This window comes from Myotis daubentonii, chromosome X (assembly GCF_963259705.1).
Source record: "Myotis daubentonii chromosome X, mMyoDau2.1, whole genome shotgun sequence".
NCBI lineage: Eukaryota > Metazoa > Chordata > Mammalia > Chiroptera > Vespertilionidae > Myotis > Myotis daubentonii.
Window position 1 is genome coordinate 44,787,843 of NC_081861.1, and position 27,338 is coordinate 44,815,180.

At 39.4% G+C, this 27,338-nt stretch overlaps 1 protein-coding gene across 1 annotated transcript in view; it reads right to left on the bottom strand.

Moving 5' to 3' along the window:
- The window catches only part of HTR2C (5-hydroxytryptamine receptor 2C), a 176,740-nt gene that overhangs the window by 43,374 nt on the left and 106,028 nt on the right, over nt 1-27,338 (bottom strand). The window contains exon 3 of the mRNA XM_059678797.1: nt 25,611-25,811. Coding sequence (XP_059534780.1) covers nt 25,611-25,811 — 201 coding nt within the window. The remainder of the gene's footprint in view (nt 1-25,610; nt 25,812-27,338) is intronic.

A 27,338-nucleotide genomic window follows, 5' to 3' on the forward strand; every position in this document is an offset into this window, starting at 1 on the left:
AGAGCCTAGGCACAGAACCTACACAGAACGTTCTCTAGGGACAGAAGAACTTCGCTAGCGAGAGCATGCCGGAGGATCCTGGACAGGGACTGGCCTCGGAGCCTGGAGGCGGAGCCTGGCGAGAGAGCATGGCAGGGGATCCTGGACTGAACCTGACTGCGGAGATTGGCAGGAGAGCCTGACTAGAACCTGGTGACTGGACCTGCCTGGAGAACCTGGACAGAACCTGGCTGGAGATCCTAAGCAGAACCTCTCTGGAGAGCGAGACCAGAACTTGGCTGGAGATCCTGGCTAGGCTGCTGATCAACCGAACGCTGTCTCTGTGTCATTCCTTCTTCGCCGACTCCGTCCACGCCTTTGGGAACCCCTGGACCTGCTGGGGTTGGACCCCGGCACAGAATATATGAAGGTATTCTTTTCAGGCATTTGGCAACAATTGATGTAGAACTGTACTTTTTAAAATAAGGGAAATACATGAGATAAGTCCTATATTCACCCTCTCCCTTTCTGTTAGAGATAATTTCTTGAGTATTGCACAGGGTTGTGAAGCCCAAGCAGGGATTACCTAAAGAGGCAGAGATTAGAGTTAGTTGCTGAGAAAGCACCAGGAACTTTCTGGGCAAGGTATAATATAAGAAGGAACTATGCACAGAGACCAAGAAGTATTTGTGAGCATACCCTCCGTGTTGCCCATATACAGGTGAGACTCTATAAGGCCTAGTGGAAAGTGGCAGCTATGAGAACAAGAAAATAAAGATGCTAGTGGTAACACAGTTCTAGAAGTTTGAGTCTGGCCCAGCAAAAATTAAGAGACCCAACTAGCACATCATTATAGCTTGAAGATTCAATTGAAACAAAAGGAAGACGATGCTTAGCAATAAGTATCATGGCTTTTTAAAATGCACCATAATAAACTCTGGAGTCAAACCTCAGCCCTTAGAAATGATTCCACATTATTTCTGCCTGATCAAACACTTTAGTTCTAGACAACATCATAGATGATCACTGTTGCTATTGTGGACTCTTTTAGGCATTGAGACTTCTCTTGTAATGTTTAATACAGAAAAGCAAGTATTTCATTAGGCACCTTTTTCTACCTGCTTGCCCCAAGACCTTTGATAAATAATGAACTGCATTTATCTTTGTGCATTCACAATAAATTCTTGGGGACAATAAATTGGCATAGTGTAAAAAAAAATCAATAAACACATGCTTGGGTGAAAATTAAAAATAAATGAAATAAATAAAATAAAGCCTCAGCAGAATCAAAAATAAGAACATACTAGCCCAAAATTCAAAGAAAACAGCACATTTCAGACCCTTTGCAATGTCTTTTGGACGAAGCCACAGTGGCAGGGGCCTGCCCCTTGCACAGATTTTGTGCATCGGGCCTCTAGTTTACAATGCTTTGCATAAAATAAAATAAATAGATATGTTAAGAAATAGGAAATGATTTAAATCACAAAATAGATGTTAATGAAAACAGACTTCCTATATCAGGTAAGTCCGTATAAAGAATTTGCAGAAACTATTATAAAGATGTTTAAAGACTTAAAGGCAAAATGTGGTTTTAACTTGTGAAGAGAAGCTGACTTTTGACAGAGAAATGTAAATTTTTAAAAAAAGAATGGAAAAGTATTTTGGAATTACAAGGTAAAATATATAAATGAAAAATAAACTGGACAAATTTAACAAATGATTGGAGATGGCAGAAAAAAGGAACCATAAACCTGAAGGCATTCATAAAAATTATTCAAAAAGAAAAAGATGTAATAAAGTTTCAGTGACCAATGGGACAATATAAAGCGCCCTAACACACATGTAATTAAAGTCTCAAAATAAGAAGAGAATAAATAGTGGGGCAGGAAAATATTTAAAGAAATAATGACTAAAAATTTGCAAATTTGGTAAAAGTATTAACCTACAATTCATGCAGCTCAACAAATATTCAGCAGAATAAATCCAAAGAAAACAAGTCATCAGGATAGCACAATAAAATTATTAGTAAAAAATATGAATACTAAATATAAAAGACAAGAGAAAAATGACATATTTTATAGAGAGGATTAATATACAAATATTCAAAGATTTCACATCAGAGACCATGGCAGACAGAAGATAATAAAGCTGTCTTTAAAAAGAACAAAGTAAAAAAATGAACAACGTAAAAACAAAACAAACCTATACCTGTCAACCCAGAATGGTATGTTCAGTGAACATAACCTTCAAAATGAGGGAAAAATTAAGACATTTTCAGATAAACTAAAGCTGAGAGACTTTGTTGCCAATAGACCTATGCTAAAAGAAGGTCTTTAGACTAATGGGAATGATAGCACTTGGAAATTCAGATCTACCAAAGGAAAGAGAAATCCTTGAAATTGTAAAAATGTAAGTAAATATAAAAGGCTACTTCTTGTTTTATCCTAATTTATTTCTTTAAATATATTTTAATAAATGAGCTAAGAAAGCATATGGTAAAAGATGGTGGCTGGCAGGATGGAGGTAAGTGATAGGAAGTGAGTGAGTGAGGGGATGAAAGGAGAGTGTGTGGATGTGTGTGGTGTGTGTGTGAGGGAGGGAGGGACAGTTAAACCCCTCAAGAGAAGCAGAGGCTGGCAGACCAGGCTCTCTGGGACAGGGAAAGATTACCACTGTTGAAGGCACTCCCTGGACTGCGGGACTCAGCACGGAACCCACGCCATCTTGAAGGGGTAGAGTGGCCTCTTCTAAGAACTCATCAGCACCACCACCCAGACAGGCCTTGGACACTGTCCGTGACCCAGCAGCTACTCCAGCCAAAATCCTGCTGCCGCACCCACAAACCCACAGACCCTGGGATCACCACCTCCAAAGGTGCACAGCTCCTGCAGCAGTAAGTGCAACTTCCTCCCTCCCCAGCAGCAGAACTCCGGACTCCACATTCGCGAGTTTCCAACATTCGTGCGTTTTCAGTGTGCAGACTTCCAGGGCACACCACTCCATAGGCAGCTCTTGGATGCCGCTGTGAACCCCTGCTGGGTGTGATTTTGAACAGACAAGGATGTGCTGCCCCACAGTAGAAATTCTGAATTCCCTCTTCCTGAAGAACTGCCCACAGACAACCCAGTTACGCATCTTTAGCACCAGGGCCACTCAGAGTGCATCAGAGTGCATCAGAGCTCTGTGCCCGCAAACCCACTGCCACAGTCGTGCATTTCCAATGAGCAGGCGCCCAGAGCCCATCTATCCACAGGGTGCTCCTGGGAGCCATTGCAAGCCCCCAGTAGGCGTGATCTTGGACAAACAGGGGCGCACTCCCCTGGCCGTAGAAATTCTGAATTCATTCACCCTGGATACCTGCCCACAGGCGCCTCAATTATGTGGCTTCAGTGCCAGGGCCCTTCAGAGTGCTTCAGTACTCTACCCTGGCAAACACAACTCTGGTGCCCCTGTGAGCCACCCCTGTGAGCGTGCCCCTATCCACCACAGGTGTAGCAGCAAAAACTGAGTCTGCCCACCCCACAGCTGCAGAACTCTGGACACTACAGTTGCATGCTTTTCCAGTGCCACTGTGAGTCCCTGCTGGGCATGCACAACTTCAAACAAAGGCGTAATACAGCAAAAATTGGGACACCCCTCTCCAAGGCTGCTGCTGACTTCTAGACACTGCAGTTGCGCCTTTCCAGCTCACAGGCCTACATCAAGCGAACCCAAATAGCTCAAGTAGGGAGCTATGCTAGATTACCAAGCCCAGGAGACCTGAGAGATCACACCAATATTGCCATCCCCAAAAGAACCTTGGTAGCAAAGCAATCAGATCTACAATTAAAACATTACAACAAAACATGGGAAGACAAAAAAGCAATCCCCAAAGAAAAGCAAAAGAATCACCAGAAAGGGAGTTAAATGAAAGTAAGGCTAGAACATATCAGAGAAAGAATTCAGAGTAATGGTCATAAGGATGCTAAAACACTTGGCTGACAAATACACACAACTCAATGACAAATACAAACAACTCAATAAGAATTATAAGGAGCTGACTGAGAATGTCACCAACATGAAAAGGAACCAAGAGGAGATGAAGAATGACATAGTTGCAATAAAGAACACAATGGAAGGCTTAAACACTAGACTACAAGAGGCTGAAGACCGCATCAGTGAATTAGAAGACAAGGTAGGAAAAAACACGCAAACACAGCAGCAACTGGAAAGAAGATTTAAAAAGCAAGAGGAGAGCCTAAGGGAGCTTTGGCACAACATAAAACAAAACAATATTTGCATAATAGGGATACCAGAAGGAGAAAAAGAGAAGCAAGGAATAGAAAACCTGTTTGAAAAAATAATGACAGAAAACTTCCCTGATATTTGCAGGAAAAAAATCTATGCAAGTCCAAGAAGCACATAGTCCCAAACAAGATGAACCCCAAAAGACCGACACCAAGACACATCATAATTAAATTGGCAAACACCAACGACAAAGTAAGAATCTTAAAGGCTGCCAGAGAGAGACAGAAAGTTACTTACAAGGGAGCTCCTATTAGAACATCCACTGATTTTTCAACAGAAACACACCAGGCCAGAAGGGAATAGAATGAAATATACAAAGTGATGCAAAGCAAGGGACTGAATCCAAGAATACTATAACCAGCTAGGCTATCATTCAGAATTGAAGGTGGAATCAGGAGCTTCACAGACAAAAAAGGGCTAAGAGAGTTTATTACTACCAAGGAAGCAATGCAAGAAATGCTAAAGGTACTGCTATAAAAAGAAGAAAGAGAAAGGCAAGAAGAAACATAAACATTAAGAATAAAAATGACAACAAACAAGTACTTATCAATAATAGCATTAAATGTAAATGGATTAAATGCACCAATCAAAAGACATAGGGTAGCTGCATAGATAAGAAAACATGACCCATATATTTTCTATCTGCAAGATATGGACCTCAGAATAAAGGATTCACACAGTCTGAAAGTGAAGGGATGAAAAAAAAATTTCAGGAAAATGGAAATGAAGAAAAAGCTGCAGTTGTGATACTTATATCTGACAAAATAGACCTCAAAGTAAAGGCCATAACAAGAGATAAGGAAGGCCAGTACATAATACTAAAGGGAGCAATTCAACAAGAACATATAACTCTGGTAAACATATATGCACCCAATACAGGAGCACCGAAATACATAAAACAACTTCAGGAAGGTATCAAGGGAGAGATCGATAGCAATACAGTCATAGTAGGGGACTTTAATACCCCACTGACACCACTAGAAAAATCAGCAAAGAAACAGCAATCCTAAATGACTAACTAGATCAGATGGACTTAATTGACATCTTCAGAACATTTCACCCCAAAGCTACAGAATATACATTCTTCTCTAGTGCACACGGGACATTTTCAAAGATAGACCACATATTAGGACACAGGCAAAGTCTCTTCAAATTCAAGAGAATAGAAATCATAACAAGCATCTTCTCAGATCACAATGGCATAAAACTAGAAAAACACTACAATAAAAACAATGAAAAAAATCAAACATTTGGAGGCTAAATAGCATGCTATTCAATAATGATTGGGTTACCAGAGAGCTCAAAGAAGAAATAAATAGCATCCTGGAAACAAATTTCAATGAAAACACAACAATCCGAAATCTATGGGACACAATGAAAGCAGTCTTGAGAGGGAAGTTCATAGCTCTACAAGCCTGCCTCAAAAAACAAGAAAAACTGGTAATAAATGATCTAACCTTGCAACTTAAAGAATTAGAAAGAGAGCAACAAGAAGAGCCCACAGTATCCAGAAGGAAGGAAATAATAAATATCAGAGCAGAAATAAACGACAAAAAGACCCCCCCCACACACACAAACAATATGAAAGATCAATGAAACCAAGAGCTGGTTCTTTGAAAGGATAAACAAGATTGATGAACCTCTCTCCAGGCTCACCAAGAAACAAAGAGAGAGGACCCAAATAAACAAAATCAGAAATGAAAGAGATGAAGTAACAACTGCCCCTACTGATATACAAAGGATTGTAAAAAATACTAGGTACAACTCTACTCCAAAAAACTGGACAACCTCGATGAAATGGACACATTCCTAGAAAAATACAAGCTTCCAAAACTCAATCAGGAAGAATAAAAAACCCTGAATAGGTCGATAACTACTGATGAAATTGAAACAGTAATCAAAAAGCTTCCAGCAAGCAAAAGCCCTGGACCAGATGGCTTCACAGCGGAGTTTTACTGAACATTCAAAGAAGAATTAAAACCAATCCTTCTCAGACTATTCCAAAAAATTCTATAGGTAGGCACACTTCCAAGCTCTTTCTATGAGGCCAGCATTACCCTAATCCCAAAACCAGATAAAGACACCACAAAGAAAGAGAAATACAGGCCAATATCCCTCATGAACATAGATGCTAAAATCCTCAACAAAATTCTAGGAAATCAGATCCAATATTACATTAAAAGATCTCAAGTGAGATTTATTCCAGGGATGTGAGGATTGTACAATATCCACAAATCAATAAACATGATACATCACATAAACAAATTGAGAGACAAAAATCACATAATCATATCAATTGATGAAGAAAAAGCATTTGACAAAATCCAACACCCTTTCTTGATAAAAACTTTCAGCAAAGTGGCAATAGAGTGATCATACCTCAAAATAATATAAGTATCATATGACAATCCTATAACCAACATCATACTCAATAGGAAAAAACTAAAACCATTTTCCCTAAGAACAGGAACAAGACAGGATGCCCACTCTCACAACTCCTGTTTGACATAGTATTGGAAGTGCTAGCCATAGCGATCAGACAAGAAGAAAAAATAAAGGCATCCAAACAGGAAAATAAGAAGTAAAACTGTCATTATTCACTTATGGCATGATATTGTAATAGAAAACCCTATAGTCTCCATCATAAAACTGCTAGACGTAATAAATGAATTCGGCAATGTAGCAGGATACAAAATTAACACCCAGAAATCTATGGCTTTTTTTATACACCAATAATGAACTCTCAGAAAAAGAAACTAAAAAAAAATCCCATTTACCACTGCACCCAAAAAATTAAGATACCTAGGAATAAACCTAACTAAAGAGATAAAAGACCTGTACTTGGAAAACTACAGGACATTGAAAAAAGAGATAGAGGAAGACATAAACAAATGGAAGAGTATACCGTGGAGGCCAATCAGATATATTTCATCAAAGCAAACCAATCTAAGTTGAGAGTTGAAAAATATAGTGGTTTGATGGATTATCTCAAAACTAGATCTGAAAATGATAATGTGCCAATTGGTAAAATGATAATACTTCCATCATCTTTTGAGGGTAGTCCCAGAAATATGCAGCAGCGATATCAGGATGCTATGGCAACTGTAACAAAGTATGGCAAGCCTGATTCATTCATAACCATGACATGCAACCCCAAATGGGCAGGTACTGCAAACAACTTACAATGCTGGCAAAAAAATGGAAAACAGACCTGAGTTGGTAGCCAGAGTTTTTAATATTAAGATGAATGCTCTTTTAAATGATATCTGTAAATTCCATTTATTTGGCAAAGTAATAAGTAAAATTTATGTAATTGAATTTCAGAAACACGGACTGCCTCACGCTTACATCCTCTAATTAATTCCCTTTCAATGTGCATGAATTTTGTGCACTGGGCCACTAGTGTTATAATAGATGAAAGAAATTGAGGAGGCCACAACAAATAGAAGAATAAAGCGTGCTCATATATGGAAGGATTGATATAATTAAAATGTCCATACTCCCCCAAACAATCTACAGATTCAATGCAATCCCTATCAAAATACTGATGGTATTTTTCTCATCACTAGAACAATAATCCTAAAATTTATATTGAACCAGAAAGGATACTGAATAGCCAAAGTAATTTTGAGAAAGAAGAACATGTCATCTCAAAATGTAAAGAATGCAGCTAAAGTGGTGCCTATAGGGAAATCCAGTTCATTAAATGCTAATATTAGTAAAGAAGGAAAGTCTTAAATAAATGACCTATGCTTTTCACAATAAGGAACTACACAAAGAATAGCAATTTGAACCCAAAGCAAAGCAGAAGAATGCAAATGTTAAAGATCTAATCTAACAAAAGACAGACATGCAAATTGACCGTACCTTTGCTACACCTCAAGCCACACCCACCAGCCAATCAGAGCAACCATATGCAAATTAACCCAACCAAGATGGCGGCCCGCAGCCACGGGGTTGGAGCTAGCAGGAGACTTGGTCGCCCCAGTGATGGAGGAAGCCAAGCTTCCCGCCTGCCGGGGCTGGCTCTGAGCTCCACTCAAGGCAACAAAGTTTCAATTATAGAAGATAAATAAGCCCCAGATACCTGCTTTCAGCTGGCTGTGGCCACAGAGCTGGAGTGAGCAGGAGGCTTGGGTTGCCCCTGGTGATGGAGGAATACAAGCTTCCCGCCTGCCTTGGCTGGCTCTGAGCTCCACTCAGGCTACAAAGTTTCAATTATAGAAGGTAAATAAATTTCAGAATAAAAAAAAAAGAAAAAAAAGAGAGGATGGGAGCTTCCGTCACCGGGGTGCTTGGCCAGCCTGAAAACGGCCCTCAGCCCTTCACCCAGACTGGCCAGGCACCCCAGTGGGGACCCCCCACCCTGAAGGGGGTGTGGTCAACCTGAAAAAAGCCATCAGCCCCTCACCCAGGCTGGCCAAACATCCATTGGGTGAGGGTCTCCACTGCGGGGGATTTTACCAGCCTGAAAACAGCCATCAGCCCCTCACCCAGCTGGCCAGGCACCCCAGTGGGGACCCCCACCCTGAAGGGGGTGTGGGCAGCCTGGAAACAGCCATCATCCCCTCACCCAGGCTGGCCAGGCACCCCAGTGGGGAACCCCACCCTGAAGGGGATGTGACCAGCTGCAAACAGGTATCAGCTCCTCACCCAGGCTGACTAGGCACCCCAGTGAAGGCCCCCACCCTGAAGGGTGTGTGACCAGCCTGAAAACACCCATCAGCCCCTCACCCAGGCTGGCTAGGCACCCAAGCGGGACTCCCACCCTGATCCGGGAAACCCTTAAGGGCAAACCAGCAGGTCCCCACCCATGCACCAGACCTCTATCCTATATAATAAAAGGGTAATATGCAAACTGACCCTAACAGCAGAATGATTGGAAATGACTGGTCACTATGACACACACTGACCACCAGGGGGCAGACACTCAATGCAGGAGCTGCCCCATGGTGGTCAGTGCGCTCTCACAAGGGGAGCTCTGCTCAGCCACAAGCCAGGTTGATGGCTGCCAGTACAGCGGTGGTGGTGGGAGCCCCTCCCGCCTCCACAGCAGTGCTAAGGATGTCCAACTGCAGCTTAGGCCTGCTCCCCGCTGGCAAGTGGACATCCCCTGAGGGCTCCTGGGCTGCCAGAGGGATGTCTGCTTGCCAGCTTAGGCCCAATACTCTGAGGAGCAGGCCTAAGTCAGCAGGTGGTCATCCCGCAAGGGGTCCCAGACTGAGAGAGGGCACAGGGCTGGCTGAGGGAATCCCCCTCCTCCTGAGTGCACAAATTTTTGTGCACCGGGCCTCTAGTAAAGTTATAAATCATTAAAATATATAAAAATATAGAAAAATCGGTGAAATAAAGAGATAGCTAGAATTGATGAAACTCCAGTCAAATTGATTAAGAAAAACAGAGAAGATACAAACTACCAATATCAGGAATGAAGTAGGGGAATCCATGACTGATCCTATAAATATCCTAATAATAGAGAAATATGGTAATTAACTGTAACTTCGCTACCCTTCCCATTGGCTAATCAGCGAGATATGCAAATTAACTGCCAACCAAGATGGCGGCCGTCAGCCAGGCAGCTGAAGCGAACAGGAGGCTTGCTTGCTCCAGTGATGGAGGAAGCCAAGGTTCCCCGCCTGCTGTTGCTGGGCTCTGAGCTGCAGTCTAAGAAACAATGTTGCAATTATAGAAGCTAAACCATCCCCAGAAACCTGCTTTCAGCCAGCCGGCCTCAGAGCTGGAGCTGAAACAGTGTTTCAATTATAGAATCCAAGCAAACCCAGAGATCTGCTTTCAGCAGCCGACGTCTCAGAGCTGGAGCCGAGCCTCAGAGCTAAAGCCAGCTCTCAGTTCCAGTGACAGCCATAGAAGGTAAATAAATCCCAGATTAAACAAAAAAAAGAAAAAAAGGAAAGGTTGGGAGCTTCAGTCACCCGCCAGCCTGAAAACGGCCCTCAGCCCCTCACCCAGACTGGCCAGGCACCCTAGTGGGTGCGACCAGATGCAAACAATCATCATCCCCTCATCCAGGCTGGCCAGGCACCCAAGCAGGACCCCCACCCTGATCTGGGACACCCTTCAGGGCAAACCATCCAGCCTCCACCCATGCACCAGGCCTCTGTCCTATATAGCAAAAGGGTAATATGAAAACTGACCCTAACAGCAGAAGGGAATGACTTCTGGGAATGACTGGTCACTATGACACACACTGACCACCAGGGGGCAGATGCTCAATGCAGGAGCTACCCTCTGGTGGTCAGGGTGCTCTCACACGGGAAGAGCTCTGCTTAGCCACAAGCCAGGCTGATGGCTGCCAGTACAGCAGTGGTTGTGGGAACTTCCCCTGCCTCCTCAGCAGCGCTAAGGATGTCCAACTGCAGTTTAGGCCTGCTCCCTGCTGGCAAGTGGACATCCCCCAAGGGCTGCCGGGATGCCAGAGGGATGTCTGATTGCCATCTTAGGCCCAATCCCCCAGGGAGCGGGCCTAAGCCAGCAGGTGGTCATCCTCTGAGGGGTCCCAGGCTGCGAGAGGGCACAGGCCGGGCTGAGGGATCTCGCCCCCCCCCAGTGCACAAATTTTTGTGCACCGGGCCTCTAGTTAACAGATAATAATAAGTGAAAAACTTTAAGCCAATATATTTGACAACTTAGATGATATGAACAGATTCTTTAAAAGACACAAATTTATCAAAATTCATAATAGAAGTTATAAAAACTCATATAACTGTATTATCTATTAAAGAAATTGATATTGCAGTTCAAAATCATCTTACAATAAAAACTCCAGGCCTAAATAGTTTTAGTGGTTAATGAGAGAGAGAGAGAGAGAGAGAGAGAGAGAGAGAGAGAGAGAGAGAAATAGATATGGAAAATAGAGAAACATCAATGTGTGAGAGAGAGACATTGATTGGCTGCCTCCCACATGCTCCCCTACTGGGGATTGAACCCACAACTTGGGTATATGCTCTGACCAGGAATTGAACGAACCTGCCACCCTTTGGTGTACAGGATGACACTCCAATCAACTGAGGTACACCAGCCAGGGCTCTACTATATATTTAAAGAAGCACTCATACCAATTCTAAATTCTTTCTAAAAACAAAAGGAAAAAAATACTTCCTAACACATTCCATGAGGCCAATATTACCTTAATTCCAAAATTGGAAAAACACATAACATGAAAACTATAGACCAATGCTTTTCATGATCATAGATGCATAATTTTTAAACAGAATTTTAACATCTTGAATCCACTAATAAACAAAAAATGAAGGCATCATGACTAAATGGTGTTTATTCCAGGGATAAAGGATTCATTAAGATTCAAATATCAATTGATGTAATTTTCCATATCACAAGATTGAAAGAAGAAAACCATGATCATCTCATAGATAAAAATAAACTTTTGTGAAAATTCATGATAATAACTCTCAACAAACTAGTGTTGAACAAAAACTCCCTCAACCAGATAAAGCAAGCAAACAAAAAATAATAAAACTGCCATCATACTTAATTGTGAATGATTAAATGCCTTTCCCCAATTAAAGAATGAAGCAAGTTTATCTGCCTTTACCATTTATTCTATTTGACATTGTACTGGAGGTGCCAGTTCAGGCAAAAAAAATCCCAACAAATTGATATAAATTGTTCAGATCAGAAATAAAGAAGCAAAGTATATTTATAGATTTTATGATCATCTGTGTCAAAACTTAATAAGAATATATGGAAAGCTACTAGAAATATTAAATGAGTTTAGCAAGTTTGCAGAATAAAATAATTATATTTCTTGTAATAAAAATGAACAATTAAATATTGAAATTTTAAAAAGAGGGATAAAAATTAGAGACAATTAAAAAATATGTGCAAGAATGTGAACCATAAAACAATGCGAAGAGACGTTATCTATACTATGTTTAGGGATCAGATTATTGAACTTTGTTAAAATGTCAATTCTCAAATTGATTCATAGATTTAATGCAATCTTAACTGAAATTCCACTTGAAGTTTTTGGTAAAAACTTTCCATTAAATCCTGTGGTTTATATGGAAATGCAAAGGATCTAGAATATCCAAAACAGTTTTGAAAAGAAGAGCAAAATAAAAGAATTCACACTATATAATTTCAATACTAACTATAGCTACATTGCTAATTTACATAGAGAGATTGAGACCTTTAGTTCTTGTTGTCATGGATGTCCCTAGCTCACTAAAGGAAGAAAATATGTTCTTTGGATATGATGAGAAGGAGGTGTGTTTGCATAAATGATTAATGGTAAAAAACTTAAACCAAGAAGAGAGCAACTGGAGGAATGGAGATACTAGAATGTGAGATATATTGAGGACAGGTTGTGCTGATTAGCTATGAGGAAGAAAGAGAAGAGGTCTAAAATGACTTCAGGTTTCTTTTGGGTAAATGGGAGATGCTGTTGCTATTAACTTGGGAAACAAAAATATTGGAGGAGGAAAAACTGGAGATGGAGAAGGGTGATGAGAGCAATCTAGATGAGATGGCATTTGAGATATATATCCAACATCTCTATTCCATAGACAGCTTAAGCTAGAGATCTGAATATAATGTGGATAAAATAAATAGAAACATTTATCTGAAAGTCATCAGTATATGGATTTTGGTTATTTCTGTGGATGAAGGAGGCCAGGAAAACTGTATAAGCAACTGGAAAGAACAGAGTCTTAGGAGAGAGTGAGGTTAAAGCATAAAATGAAAAAAATGAAGAGCAGCAGAAAGGAAAATAGAGAAAACCAAGAAAAATGATATCAATAACATGCAGAGGAAGAGAGAATTATGAGAAAAGCATTCTCAACTGTTTTGAAAGCTGCAGAGGCGGCAAAAATTGAAAACATAATTCTTTAAGTATGATCCATGAATACCTGAGTGTCTCTACTCTTTCTTTTTTAAAAAATTTTTTTTATTGATTTCGGAGTGGAAGGGAGAGGGAGAGAGATATAGAAACATCAATGATGAGAGAGAATCATTGACCAGATGCCTCCTGCACTCCCCACACTGGTGATGGAGCCTGCAACCTGGGGAATGTGCCCTGACCAGAATCAAACCATGACATTCTGGTTCATAGGTCGATGTTCAACCACTTAGCCACATCAACTAGGCTACAACTCTTTCAATGGTTTCATGAAGTCAAAACTATTTTCATAACAACATTAATGTGTTATTTGTTGTCGTTACTGTGTTTACATTTTTACTAATGGTTCAAAATAATAGTTGGTAAAACTGCTGGCTGGCACCTCAGCATAAATCAGGATAGTGATAGCAAATTGTACAAGTAGTCATTGGATTGTTCACCACCGCACTGTCAGGAAACAAAATGGCCAGTTTTATATATGAATGCTTCTGATCAGGCAGTAAACAATGATTTTGACCTTTGATTTTTAAATTATTTTTAAAATATATTTTTATTCATTTCAGAGAGAGGAAGGGAGAGGGAGAGATAGAAACATGAATGATGAGAGAGAATCATTTATTGGCTGCCTCCTGCACGCCCCCTACTGGGGATCGAGCCTACAACCTGGGCAAGTGCCCTTGACCAGAATCGAACCTGGGACCCTTCAGTCCACAGGCCAACGCTCTATCCCAGTGGTTCCCAAACTTATTTGGCCTACCGCCCCCTTTCCAGAAAAAATATTACTCAGCGCCCCTTGGAAATTAATTTTTTTTTAATTTTAATAGCAATTAAACAGATATATGTATTAATGTTTCTACGTTTTTGGTAAAATATAGTAAAGAAAGGTGTAAATTAGAAACATTGAAATTTGAAATTATGAAACTATTTATTGAACTCAGAATAGAAAGGTAATACAAAAAAAGTTAAAACAAATGCACCTGTGGCCATCACCGCCCCCCTGGATCGCTGCAGCGCCCACCAGGGGGCGGTAGCGCCCACTTTGGGAATCACTGCTCTATCCACTGAGCAAAACCAGCTAGGGTTAATTTTGACCTTTTAAATAATCCATGTGATGAAATGGAAGTACACATAGAGCACTTCTGCTGCATTCTGATATAAGATGTTTGCTTTGAGGAAAAGCACTTATGCAATTGTTGGAGTTGGAAGGTGAACCAGCTCCTTTTTCATGGAGTAACATTTTGAAAGAATGACTGCCAGACACACACACGTGTGTTGCTCAGACTTAGATATTTGGCAGATATTTTCTCAAAAATGGATGAGTTGAACCTGTCATGTCAAGAAAAAAACAGATGACATTTGCTGCTAATGATAAAATTTGAGCTTTCAAGTGAATATTGGAACTTTGGAAAACTTGTATCTTTCCCTTAGAGTTTGACATCTTCCCAATATTAAGAGACTTTTCTGATAAGTTTGGTAGGGATTATTAATGAATGTGATTTTTTATCCTGTATTAACATTTGGAAAACCTGTGCAACTCAGAGAACCACTATTTTCCAAATGACCTATGCTTAATGTCACACAATAAAGCATGGGTACGACATCCACTCAGAATGCAAGACAGACCAGTGGATTTTAATGTAACAGCATATGGAAAATTCAGTGATATGATTTCTGATTTCACATTCCAACTAAACTTAAGAAACTACCACTGGATGAGTTTTCATGTAGTCTCAAAGAAGAGTGCTCACTATTATCTAAAAACATTATTAAAATACTTTTGTGTGTGAGGATATGTATCTTCTTCACATAATTCAATCAAAGCAACACACTGCAATAGGTTAGATGCAAAAGCAGTGATGAGAATCTAGCTGTCTTCTGTTAATCCAGATGATAAAGAGACTTTTTCTATTTGCCCTTATAGTTCTGTACATTTTTTTGTACAGAAACTGTATTATATATACCACTCATTAAGCTATGTCTTCCAGATCAATTAAACATTTCATCATTATAAAGTCATTTAAAATAATTATTTTTTGGCTGAAAAGTCTATTCTGACAGGTTATTAATATAGTTAGATAATTTTTCTGTTGGTTAGTGTTTGTGTACAGTGCCATCTTATCTTCTACTTTCCGTATTGATTTATATATGCTTCATATAAACACATAGCTGGATTATTTTTCAAATCCTGCCTGACAGTCTTAGAATATTTAGTATCATTTAGGATGAATATAATTATAGATATACAGTTGACCTTTGCACAATATGAGTCTGAACTGCGTGAGTCCACTTGTACGTGGATTTTTTTGAGTAAACATATTGGAAAAATGTTTTGGAGATTTGCAAAAACTTGAAAAAACTCTCAAATGGACTGCATAGCCTAGAAATATAAAAAATTGAGAAAAAGTTAAGTATGTCCTAAATGCATAAAATATATGTAGATAGTAGTCTATTTTTTCATTTACTATCATAAAATATACATAAATCTACTATGAAAAGTTAAAATTTATCCAAATTTATGCACACAGAGACTGTACATGGCACCACTCACAGTTGAGAGAAATGTAAACAAACAAAGATGCAGTATTAAATCATAACTGCATGAAATTAGCTGTAGTACATACTTTTGTAACCACCTCTTGTTGCTATTGCAGTGAGCTCAAGTTTTGCAAATATCTGCTTCAAATGCCATATGACTGTAATCCTCTCTGCGTGAGCAGTTTGCCTCCCTAATAAACAGCGTATCATAGTAAAAAGTGATCTCTTGCAGTTCACACATATTTTTCATCATGTTTCATGCAATACCATAAACTGAATAGCACCATTAAACCCATATGAAGTGCCACTAGTGATGCTGGAAGTGCTCCCAAGAAGGAGAGAAAAGTCATGATGGTATAACAAATAGTTGAATTGCTTGATATGCACCATAGATTGAGGGCTGAAGCTTGCCTGCCATTTCAAAAGAAATAAATCCACCATAAGGACCATTGTAAAAAGAGAAAAGGAAATTTATGAAGACATAGCTGAAGCTACGCCTACACCAGCAGGTACAAAAAGATTACAATCTTTGCAAAATACCTTTTTATCTCATATTAAAAATGCAGCTTTTATGTGGGTGCAGAATTTCTATAAGAAGGCAAACCTATAGATTCGAATATGATTAGAGAAAAGCAAAGTTATTATGTGACAAATTAAAGAAAAAGGAAGGTGAAAGATCTTACGCTGGAGAATTTAATGCCAGCAAAAGATGGTTTGATAATTTTAGAAAGATGATTAGCTTAAAAAATATCAAGATAACAGGAGAAGCAGCTTCTGCAAACCAAGGCAGAAAATTTCCAGATGTCATTAAGAAAATCACTGAAAAGAAAGGATATCTGCCGATGAACAGGTTTTTATTGCAGATAAAAGTGTCCTATTCTGGAAAAAAATTCACAAAGAACATTTATTACTAAGGAAGAGAAGTGAGTACCAGGATTTAAAGCACAAAGGGATAGGCTAATTCTACTGTTTTGTGCAAATGCAGTCAAGTTTATGATAAGGAGTGCCCTTATCTATAAAGCTTATAAACCTAAGACTTGAAAGTAAAAGATAAACAGCAGCTGCCAGTCTTTTGGTTAAACAATGAAAAGGACTGAACAGCGAGAATCATTTTTCCTGACTGGTTGAATTGATGTTTAGTCCCTGAAATCAGAAAGTGCCTTACCATAAGGTGACTGCCTTTTAAAGTTCTTCTGATATTGGACAATGTGTCTGGCCACCCAGAATCCCATGAGTTGAACACTAAAGGCAACAAAGTGGTCTACTTGCCTCCAAATACGTTTCTAATTCAGCAGCTAGATCGGGTGTTATAAGGATTGTTAAGGCTCATCATACATAGTTCTCTATGGAAGGCTCATCATACATAGTTCTCTATGGAAAAGATTGTCCACTATGGGAGAGAATCTCGATAGAACATCATGAAAGTCTGGAAGGATTACACCATTGAAGACGCTATCATTGTTACATACAGAAAAAGGGCATGAAAGCCAACAAGCCTGAAATAATAAATTCCTGCTGGAAAAAACTGTCCAAATGCTGTGCATTACTTCACAGGATTTATAACACAGCCAAACAAGGAAATCATGAAAGGGATTGTGCATATGGCAAAAAAGGTGTGTGTGCGTGTGTGTCTGTATGTGTTTGTGTGTGTGTGTGTGTGTGTGTGTGTGTGTGTGTGTGTGTGTGTGTGTAGGATTTCAAGATATGGATCTTGAAGAAATTTAAGAGCTAATAGACACCATGTCAAAGGAATTAATAGGAGATGACTTGATGGAGATGAGTGCTTCCAAACCAGTGCCAGATGATGAGGAAGAAGACGTAGAAAAAAACAGTGTCAGAAAGCAAATTATTAGACAGCTAGAGGCCCAGAACACGGATTTGTGCACATTGAAAAGAAATTAATTAGAAGGTGATCTGTGGGGCAGGTCTTGGTGGGACAGGCTGGACATGCCCTGGAGCCAACCTCCTGTGGTCCCTCCCCAGCCTGCCACACCTGGGGCAGCGCCAGGGTTCAAAGGGCATCTTCAGAGTGAGAGGGGTCCCTCTGGCAGGTAGAATCCCTCGGCCTGGCCTATGGGGATAGGGCCGAAACCAGCTCTCCGACATTCCCCGAGTGGTCCCAGAGTGTGAGAAGGCACTCTGCAAAGTTGCTGTCACTTGGCAGTTCCTGAATTGAGCATCTGTTCCCTGGTGGTCAGTACGCATCATAGCTACCGGCCAATTAGCTGGTCACTTAGCCTTTTATATCTATAGATATGACAGAAGGGTTTTGATAACTCAAGGCTACTTTGACTTCTTTTATGACATGGACCCTTCTATGATATGGGCACTGAAACTAAAGTAAATGGTGGAGAATTGATACAGTACAGAAACATTTTTAGAGAAATGAAAGAGCAAAATATTCCAACAGAAATGATGATGTATTTCCATGAAGTTACACTGAGTGCGTCTGCCTCATCTGCCTGCCTCCCCTTCCACCACTGAGACAACAAGACCAACCCTTTCTCTTCCACTTCCTTCTCAGCCTGTTCAATGTGAAGAAAACAAGAATGAAGACCTTCATGATGATCCACTTCCACTTAATGAATAGCAAATAATCACCATCCTGTTCAGTTAATGAACTTATCTGGTTTTTATGTGTGTGTTTTCATGTGAAAATCTAATAACCGTGATACAAGAACTGTATGAGACATTTTCGTGTCATCAAAATCATTGCTTAACTATTCATTGTGTAAAGCATTGTGTGCAAGACTTGTAGGGAAGTGAGTGATAGCTAATACTTATATATATAAAACCCTAATATGCAAATAGACCAAATGGTAGAACAACCAAACAACTGGTCACTATGACGTGCGCTGACAACCAGGGGGCGTGCGTGGAACATGGCAGGTGTTGGCTGCAGCGGGATAGTGGAGCAGGTGAGCAGGGATTCCAGACCAAGGTGGGGTGCTGGTCACTGTCATTGGGGCAAGCCTCTGGTGGTTACTGAAAATTCTTTGCTCCCACGCGCTGTGGTCCCGACAGGCACTTGCACCTGCTGCCTGCTCCCGGCGATGGTTCTGGCCAATCGTTTGGCAACATCAGTGGGTGTGAGCAGCAGCTGCTGCCCCTGATTGCCCCTCAGGAGCAGGGGGAAGTGGAGAAGGCCTCAGGGGCTATCAGAACCAGCAGCCACCACTTGCACCACTGACAGCACTGGCCCTGTTTGCACCCACTGCTGGCACCGGTCCCAATTGCTCTGTGTCATCAGTGGGTGCAAGTGACGACAGCGGAAATGGGGTTGCTGGCAGACAGGGGACCGGGGGCCATGGTGGGAGGGGCTGGATGGGGCCGCAGAGGATGGGCCATGACCCACCCCTGTGCCCACCACAGCCTCACAGCCCACAGTTTCTTTTAAGGTGAATGAATTCATGCACTGGGCCCCTAGTAAAGTAATAATGTGTTAGCTTTCTTCTTGTTTTGTAACTTTGCTTTCAAAGAATTACACTACCATACAGTATACTGCTCTTGTAATTGAAGAAATAGCCTATCATCATAGGTAAGTGATTTTTAAAAATGTAACGTTTCTTATACTGTATTCTGAATATGACTATATACTGTGTGCCATAAAATTTTTATAATGATTTATTCCTTACTGTGAAGCAATTGTATCCGTTGTACTAGGTTCTTATAAAATAGTCATATTGCTGCTTCTTTATAATCAATGCATGAATCATTATAAATAAATATGAAAATTTTCACATTTTTTCATTTTTGATGTCTAATATTAGCAATACACATATCATAACAACTATAGCGTTTTATATCATATAAGAAAATATTGATGTAGGTGCTGAGAAACAGACAATTCATCTTATAAAGAGATGAAGCAAATTTATGGTATCAATAAATACACTCCAGTGTTGCAAATATATTTTCTCTTATGATTTTCTTTTTTAAAATAATTTTTATATTTTTATTGAATTTACTGGGATGACATTGGTTAATAAAATTCTATAATATATCATTTATCTATTGTACTGTGTGTTTTACATTTATGTCCTCTAGCTTACTTTATTGTAAGAATACAGTATAAAACATGAATCACATATACCATATGTGTTAATCAACTGTTTATGTTATTGGGAAAGATAAGTTTTACATAAGCTTTGAGGGAGTCAAAATTTATATACGGATTTTCAGTTGTGGGTTGGGTTGTAACCTTAACCTCCACATTGTTCAAGCATCAACTGTATTTGGTTTTATTTCTGCCATCTTAGTACAGTGGGGACTTGACTTACGAGTGTCCAGAATAACGAGTTTTTTGAGATACAAGCCGTCTCTCGGCCGATTTTTTTCTTTGAGTTGCAAGCTAAAATTCACGTTACCAGCCAGCTTCAGATACCCCACCACTATTTGGCGCAGTGAACGTCACAGTGAACGCACAACATCAGCCCAGCATCACGTGTCTCACTCGTTCACTGTTGATTTGACATACGAGTAATGTGAGTTACGAGCTCCGTCACGGAACGAATTAAACTTGTAAGTCAAGGCCCCACTGTATGTGTTTTCCCTCTTGATCTTTTATTGCCTCCTTTTGGATTTGCTTCATTATACTATAACTAGAGGCCCGGTGCATGAAAATTTGTGTACTCAGGGGGGTTACTCAGCCAGGCCTGCACCCTCTTGCAGTCTGGAACCCCTCAGGGGATGTCCACCTGCTGGCTTGGCCTGCTCCCCAGGAGATCGGGTCTAAGCTGGCAGTCAGACATCCCTCTGACAGCTTGGGAGCCCTAGGGGGATGTACGATTGATGGCTTAGGCCTGCTCCCATCACCACCGCTGCACTCACAGCCTTCAGCCTGGCTTGTGGCTGAGCAGAGCTCCCTCTGTGGGAGCGCACTGATCACTAGGAGGCAGCTCCTGTGTTGAGCATCTTCCCAATGTTGGTCAGTGTGCATCATAGTGACCAGTCATTCTGCCATTAGGGTCAATTTGCATATTACCCTTTTATTATATAAGATATTCCTCAATAAATTTGGAAGTTAAACATTCCTTTTCTATTTGTACAATGAATGTACAAAAAGTTATGTAGTATATTAATCAAAGCTTAATATCAAATATCATTTTTATCTTTCTCCTGGACAATGAAAAAATTTACTTTCAACACTCTTTACTTATATGGCACTAGAGGCCTGGTGCACAAAATTCATGCGGGGAGGGGGGGTCCCTCAACTAAGCCTGCACCCTCTCACAATCTGGGACCCCTTGGGGGATGTCCAACTGCAGGATCAGGCCTAAAACAGCAGTTGGACATCCCTCTCACAATCCGGGACTGCTGGCTCCTAACTGTCTCATCACCCCTAACCACTCTGCATGCCTGATCACCCCAACCACTCTGCCTGCCTGCCTGATCGCCCCTAACACCTCTGCCTGACTGCCTGATAGCCCCTAACTGCTCACCTGCCTGCCTGATAGCCTGTAACCACCTCTGCCTCGGCCCCTGCTATCAGGAAAGACATCCGGAATAACGTCTGGAAAGTCATTCAGCTGTTTGGTCTAATTAGCATATTACACTTTTATTATTATAGATTGTTTTGTGCATTTTAGTTCTATAAACATTCTGAGCTGCAGAAGACATTGTTATTGTTGTTTGATAAAGTCAATATTTATTTATATTTAACCACACACTTACCATTTTAATTGCTTTTAATTGCTTCTCCAACCTTTCCATCCGTGGCATTTTCCTTTGTTTTATGAAGACCTTTTAGTGTTTCCTTAAGTGAGTCTGTTTTTGTCATGTTCCCTTAGTTTTTGCTTGTCTTATAATGTCTTTATTTCACTTCAATTATTGAGGTATAAATTTTCTGAGTATATGATTATAACAGCGTTCACTTTTTTTTAACCAGCACATTAACACTATAATTTCAACCTCTTCTAGCTTTCATTATTGTTGAGAAGCCATTCACCCATCTTATTGTTGCTCTATTGAAGTTGATCTTTATTGTTTTTCTTTAAGGTTAATGCTATTTTTTTTCTTTTCTCCTGCAATGTCATTGTGATGAGTCTAAATGTTGATTGCTTTTTATTTATTCTGCTTGAGACCTGTTGAGCTCCTTAAGTGTGAGAATCAGTGTCTTTCACCAATTCTATAAGCCATTATTCAAATTGTTTTTCTGCCATTCTTTTCTTACCTTGTGGAACTCTAATCACTGTATATTATGCTAGAGGCCTGGGGCACAAAATTTGTGCACTTGGGGGGATGGTCCCTCAGCCCAGATTGCGAGAGGGTGCAAGCTAGGCCAAGGGAACCTATCAGTGCACGATCAGGGCTGGGGAGAGACACAGGAGGTTGACCAGCTAGGGAGGGGGCATGGGAGGGATCCAGGGCATGTCTGGTCCATCTCACTCAGTCCTGATTGGCCAGACCCCAGCAGCAAGCTAATCTACTGGTTGTAGCATCTGCCCCTTGGTGGTCAGTGGACATGATAGCAACTCATCAACCGGTCAACTGTCTGTCTCCTGGTGGTCAGTGCACATCATAGCGAGCGGTTGAGCAGCCTTAGCATATAATTAGCATATTATGCTTTGATTGGTTGAATGGAGGACTGGACAACCAGACACTTAGCATATTAGGCTTTTATTATATAGGATGTTTATCTTCTTATTCTCACTTCTCTCTTTTATGTTCTTCTATTTTTTCGTCATTCATCACAGTTTCTTCTAACCAACCTCCAGTAATGCTCTCTTTAGATATATCTAAATTGCCTTTGAGTTCTTTGGTTTTCATGTTATGCTTTATTTCCAGGTTTTCTAGTTGTTTTTCAAATCTTAAATGTCACTTTTTTTAGAGTGTATTTTTTTTGCTGAAATGTTTAATTTCAGCTTTCAATTTTTGTGTGCATATTATAAATAGTTGTTTAAAGTCTATTTCAGGTAATTAAAGTATCTTGAATGTCTCTGGGTTCATTTTTATTATCTTTAAGTGTGGTATATCTGGTTCATGTTATCTTGTTTCTTCATCTGTCTACTTATTATTTATTCCAGTTATTGGAATTGAAAAATTATTGAAATAAATACTTTGAAGCCTAAGATGATTTTTTTTCACCTATACCAAAAATTTGGAAACAAGAAGAACATGAAATCACTGTAATCCAATTTCCAGATTAATATTTTTCTTGGTTATATAGGTGACTTGAATCAGGTCTAAATATTATGACAAGGGTGGTTTAATCCTGGACCATCCTTATTTCTAGTGTATAGACATTTGGGATATAAAAAACAAGATCAAGTTGGTTGACACTTGCCAGGCTCTATATTCCTATTATAATTTCCTCTGTTCATGAGATTGTGAAACAAGCTTCCTAACCTGTCGGTCGCAGCTTCAGATTCACAATGCATCACTGGAAAAATGACCCAAAAGTTATAATCATTTTTCTGTCTTTTTCTGGACCCCACACTCTTATTAGCTTCACATGCTTATAGTATTTTTTCTCATATTTTAGTTGTTTTTAGCATAGTCATTATTAGAAGCCAATGCCCCTAATATTCTAATGTTTTGTAGGTGATAAAACATGTTTTTTAAAATTTATTTTTACTTTTGTAAAAATTTCAAATCAGTTTTTATTTTTTTCAATTGCAATTGACATACATTATTATAATAGTTTCAGGTGTACACCTCAGTGAGTAGACACTACATAACTTACTGAGTGATCATCCTATAAATCTTGCACTCATCTGACACCATACATAGTTATTAAAATATCATTGACTATATTCCCTATTCTGCTCTTTACATCCCCATGACTATTCTGTAATTACCAATTTATACTTCTTAATCCCTTCACCTTTTTCACTTATCCCCCCAAACACCTCTCATCTGGCAATTGTCAAAATGTTCTCTGTATCTATGTATCTTTCTGTTCTTCTTGCTTATTTTTCTAGATAAAATTATAGATAGATATATATTTATTGCATTCTTATTGTTCATATTTTTGATATATTTTTTTCTTCCTTTCTTTTTAAAAAAGAGCCTTTAGCATTTCATATGATACTGGTTTGGTGGTGATGAACTCTTTTAGCTTTTTCTTGTCTGGGTAGCTCTTTATCTGTCCTTTGATTCTAAGTCATAGCTTTGATAGGTAGAGTAATTTGGTTGTAAGGCCTTGCTTTTCATCACTTTGAATATTTATTGCCAATCCCTTCTGGCCTGCAAAATTTCTGCTGAAAAATCAGCTAACAGTCTTATAGGAACTCCTTTCTAGGTAACTAAATAAGAAGTCACTGGGACAACTTCTAGCATACCAAAATTCACATCATGGGAGTGCCACAGAAGGAAAAGATAGAGCAAGAAATTGAAAACCTATTTGAAAAAATAATGACAGAGAATTTCCCTAACATGGTGAAGGAAATAGACATACAAGACTAGGAAGCACAGAAAGTCCAAAACAAGATGAACCCAAAGAAGCCCACACCAAGATACATCATAATTAAAATGCAAAAGGTTAAGGACAAAGAAAGAATCTTAAAAGGAGCAAGAGAAAAGCAGTTAGTTACCGAATATTCTAATTTGTAGGCATCATAAGAAATGGCATCTTTTTATTTTATTTATTTTATTTTATTAATTTTTAAATATATTTTATTGATTTTTTACAGAGATGAAGGGAGAGGAATAGAGTGTTAGAAACATCGATGAGAGAGAAACATTGATCAGCTGCCTCCTGCACACTCCCTACTGGGTATGTGCCCGCAACCAAGGTACATGCCCTTGACCGGAATCGAACCTGGGACCCTTGAGTCTGCAGGCCAACTTTCTATCCATTGAGCCAAACTGGTTAAGACAAGAAATGGCATCTTTTTAGCTGAGTTCTTTAGGGTAAAGGAGGTAAAATCTGTGAAACCTTGAATACATAGATCAAACTATGTATATAGATTCATATTTTTGTGGTATAAGTAAGTTCTACTTTTTTTTTGTCCAAAAGTGTGTGTGTCTGTGTGTGTGTGTGTGTGTGTGTGTGTGTGTGTGTGTGTATGTGTGTTCACCTAGAATGGAATAATCTTAAATGTTAAATAAATTTATTTTATGGATAAACCCAGAGTCAAAATCTTTAGATGATATCAGAGAAGATTGTATAGTGGTCTTAATCTTGTAAACATTACCAGAATCTGTTATAGAAACATAACTTTAAAAAACTATTAAATGAGACACTAAATGTAATTTCCAACAGAAAGAGAAGAAAAAGAAAACAAGAGGATTGTAAAAGCCCCTATATTCCAATTGGTTAAATTCTGTGTCTTGAATACTAGCATTCTTAAGGCATTCATGAATATCACAAATTATAAGCAATAAAATGATAATTTCTCTCCTTCAACCTTCCCCAAATCTTAAAAAAATAAAGAATTTTTTCTCTTTCTGTGTAATAAAATTCCAAGAAGATATTTGAAAATGGAGGACAAATATATTTTAGGTTGATCAACAGCATAAATTAATTCATGTTTACTTCATGAAGATTCTTATGCACTATTAATATTTCCACTGAAGAAGATATGAAAATAGAATTAAAATATTAAGATTAATATTCTGGGATAAATTTATATTTTACAACATTTAAATGCTATATTTTTAAAATTTAGATTTGTCACATATCTTTGTCATCTTTAAATCACTTTAAACATCTCAAAATTTTGACTCTGTGTTGTAGAATCATTGGCATATTAATGCATAAAATAATTTAGCAGAATAAATGGAAAAATTTAATTTAATATTCATACACATTACATTTATTCTATTATTGTTAACCTAAATATCAGATAAATAGGTTAAGAATAATTATTAAACAACAATCCCGATTATACGCAATGTTACCGGTCGACGTCTGTCGTTGTTCACAGTACATAATCCGAAGGTATTGAGCATAGCCCTTGCAATTCTAATGGCCAGGAAAGTCATTTACCTATAGAAATTGCCCAAACGATAGCAATCTTCATGATGGCCTTAGTCCGCGAATTGAAACGGCTATGCTCAATAGGATTACGTATTGCTACATACCGATCCAGCGAGATAGCGCAGAGGTGCATGATGGACGCTGTCGAAAATAAAACATCTAGTGAGATCCAGACGGGGCACAAAGGTCTGGGGAGTGGCCAGACATAATCTGAAAGAGAACAGAGAGAAGACAAGAACATATTATACAAATTATACTAACTGTAGTATTAAATTTTAGTCTACTTATTTTCTCTCATAATCTAAGCATTTCAAAGAAAGTGAAATTTGGGAAACATTTTCCATATTAATGGTGGTAGCGAAGATGATGATGATAATACCTTAACCTTAAGTGTTACATATATTATTTTTATTGAGGTAAAATTTACATAAAATCAATAAATTTGTACAATTCAATAGTATTTAGTACATTTATAATATTATGCAAGTATCACCTCTTTCTAGTTCCAAAACATTTCATTATTCCCGGCGGAAACCACTACCCATTAAGCAGTCACTCCCCATTCCACCTTCCCCCATCCTCTGACAATCTCTAATCTGCTTTTTTGTCTCTATGGATTTAGCTAATTTGAACATTTCATATAAATTAAATAATAAAATAGGTGACCTTTTATGTCTGGCTTATTTCACTTAGCATACTCTTTTGAGGGTCATTCATTTTGTAGCATGTACCAGTACTTCATTCCTTTTTATAGCTAATGCTCTTATTTGAGATAATTTTTGATGGTCTTATAAATGCAATTGTTTTCTTAATGAACTTATTAGTGTATCTATATATATAAAAGCCTAAGCTACCAGCTGACCGGCCAGTAGCTATGATGTGCACTGACTACCTGGGGGCAGACACTCAACACAGGAGCAGAAACCACAGGCATGGAAACATGGAACAGACTGATGAATCTCAGAGGAAAGGGGGGAAGGGGGGAGGGGGAGGGCGGGAAGAGAGTAACCAAAGATCTTATATGCATGGATTGGTGCATCGGTGGGGTCCCTCGGCCTGGCCTGTGCCCTCTTGCAATCTGGGACTCCTTGGGGGATATTGGACTGCTAGGCCAGGCTGAGGGATCCACTGCTGCCTGAATCTGTGCACGGGGCCTCTAGTAGAACTATAACTTACTAGAGTCCCAGTGCACAAAATTCATGCACTCAGCGGGGGGGCTCCCTTGGTGTTGGGGTCCCTCAGCCCAGCCTGTGCCCTCTCACAGTTCAGGAGCCCTCCGGGGATGTCCGACTAAGACGTCAGTTGGACATCCTTAGCGTTGCCGTGGAGGTGGGAGAGGCTCCTGCCACGGCCGCTGTGCTTGCCAGCTGTGAGTCAGGCTTCTACCTGAGTGGTGCTACCCCTGTGGGAGTGCACTGACCACCAAGGGGCAGCTCCTGTGTTGAGCGTCTGCCCCCTGGTGGTCAGTGCATGTCATAGTGACCGGTCAATTCCACAGTTCAGTTGATTTGCATATTAGCCTTTTATTATATAGGATTAGTGTATAAAGCTATAACTGATTTTCATATGTTCATCTTGTATTCTGCAACTTTGCTGAATTCATTTATTAGATCTACATTTTTGTGCAAGAGTTCTATAGGATTTTCCCTATATAAGATCATGTCATCTTTGAATAGAGATAACTTTTTTTCCAATTTTCCCCGCCTTTTACTTTCTTGCTTGCTTAATTGCTCTAGA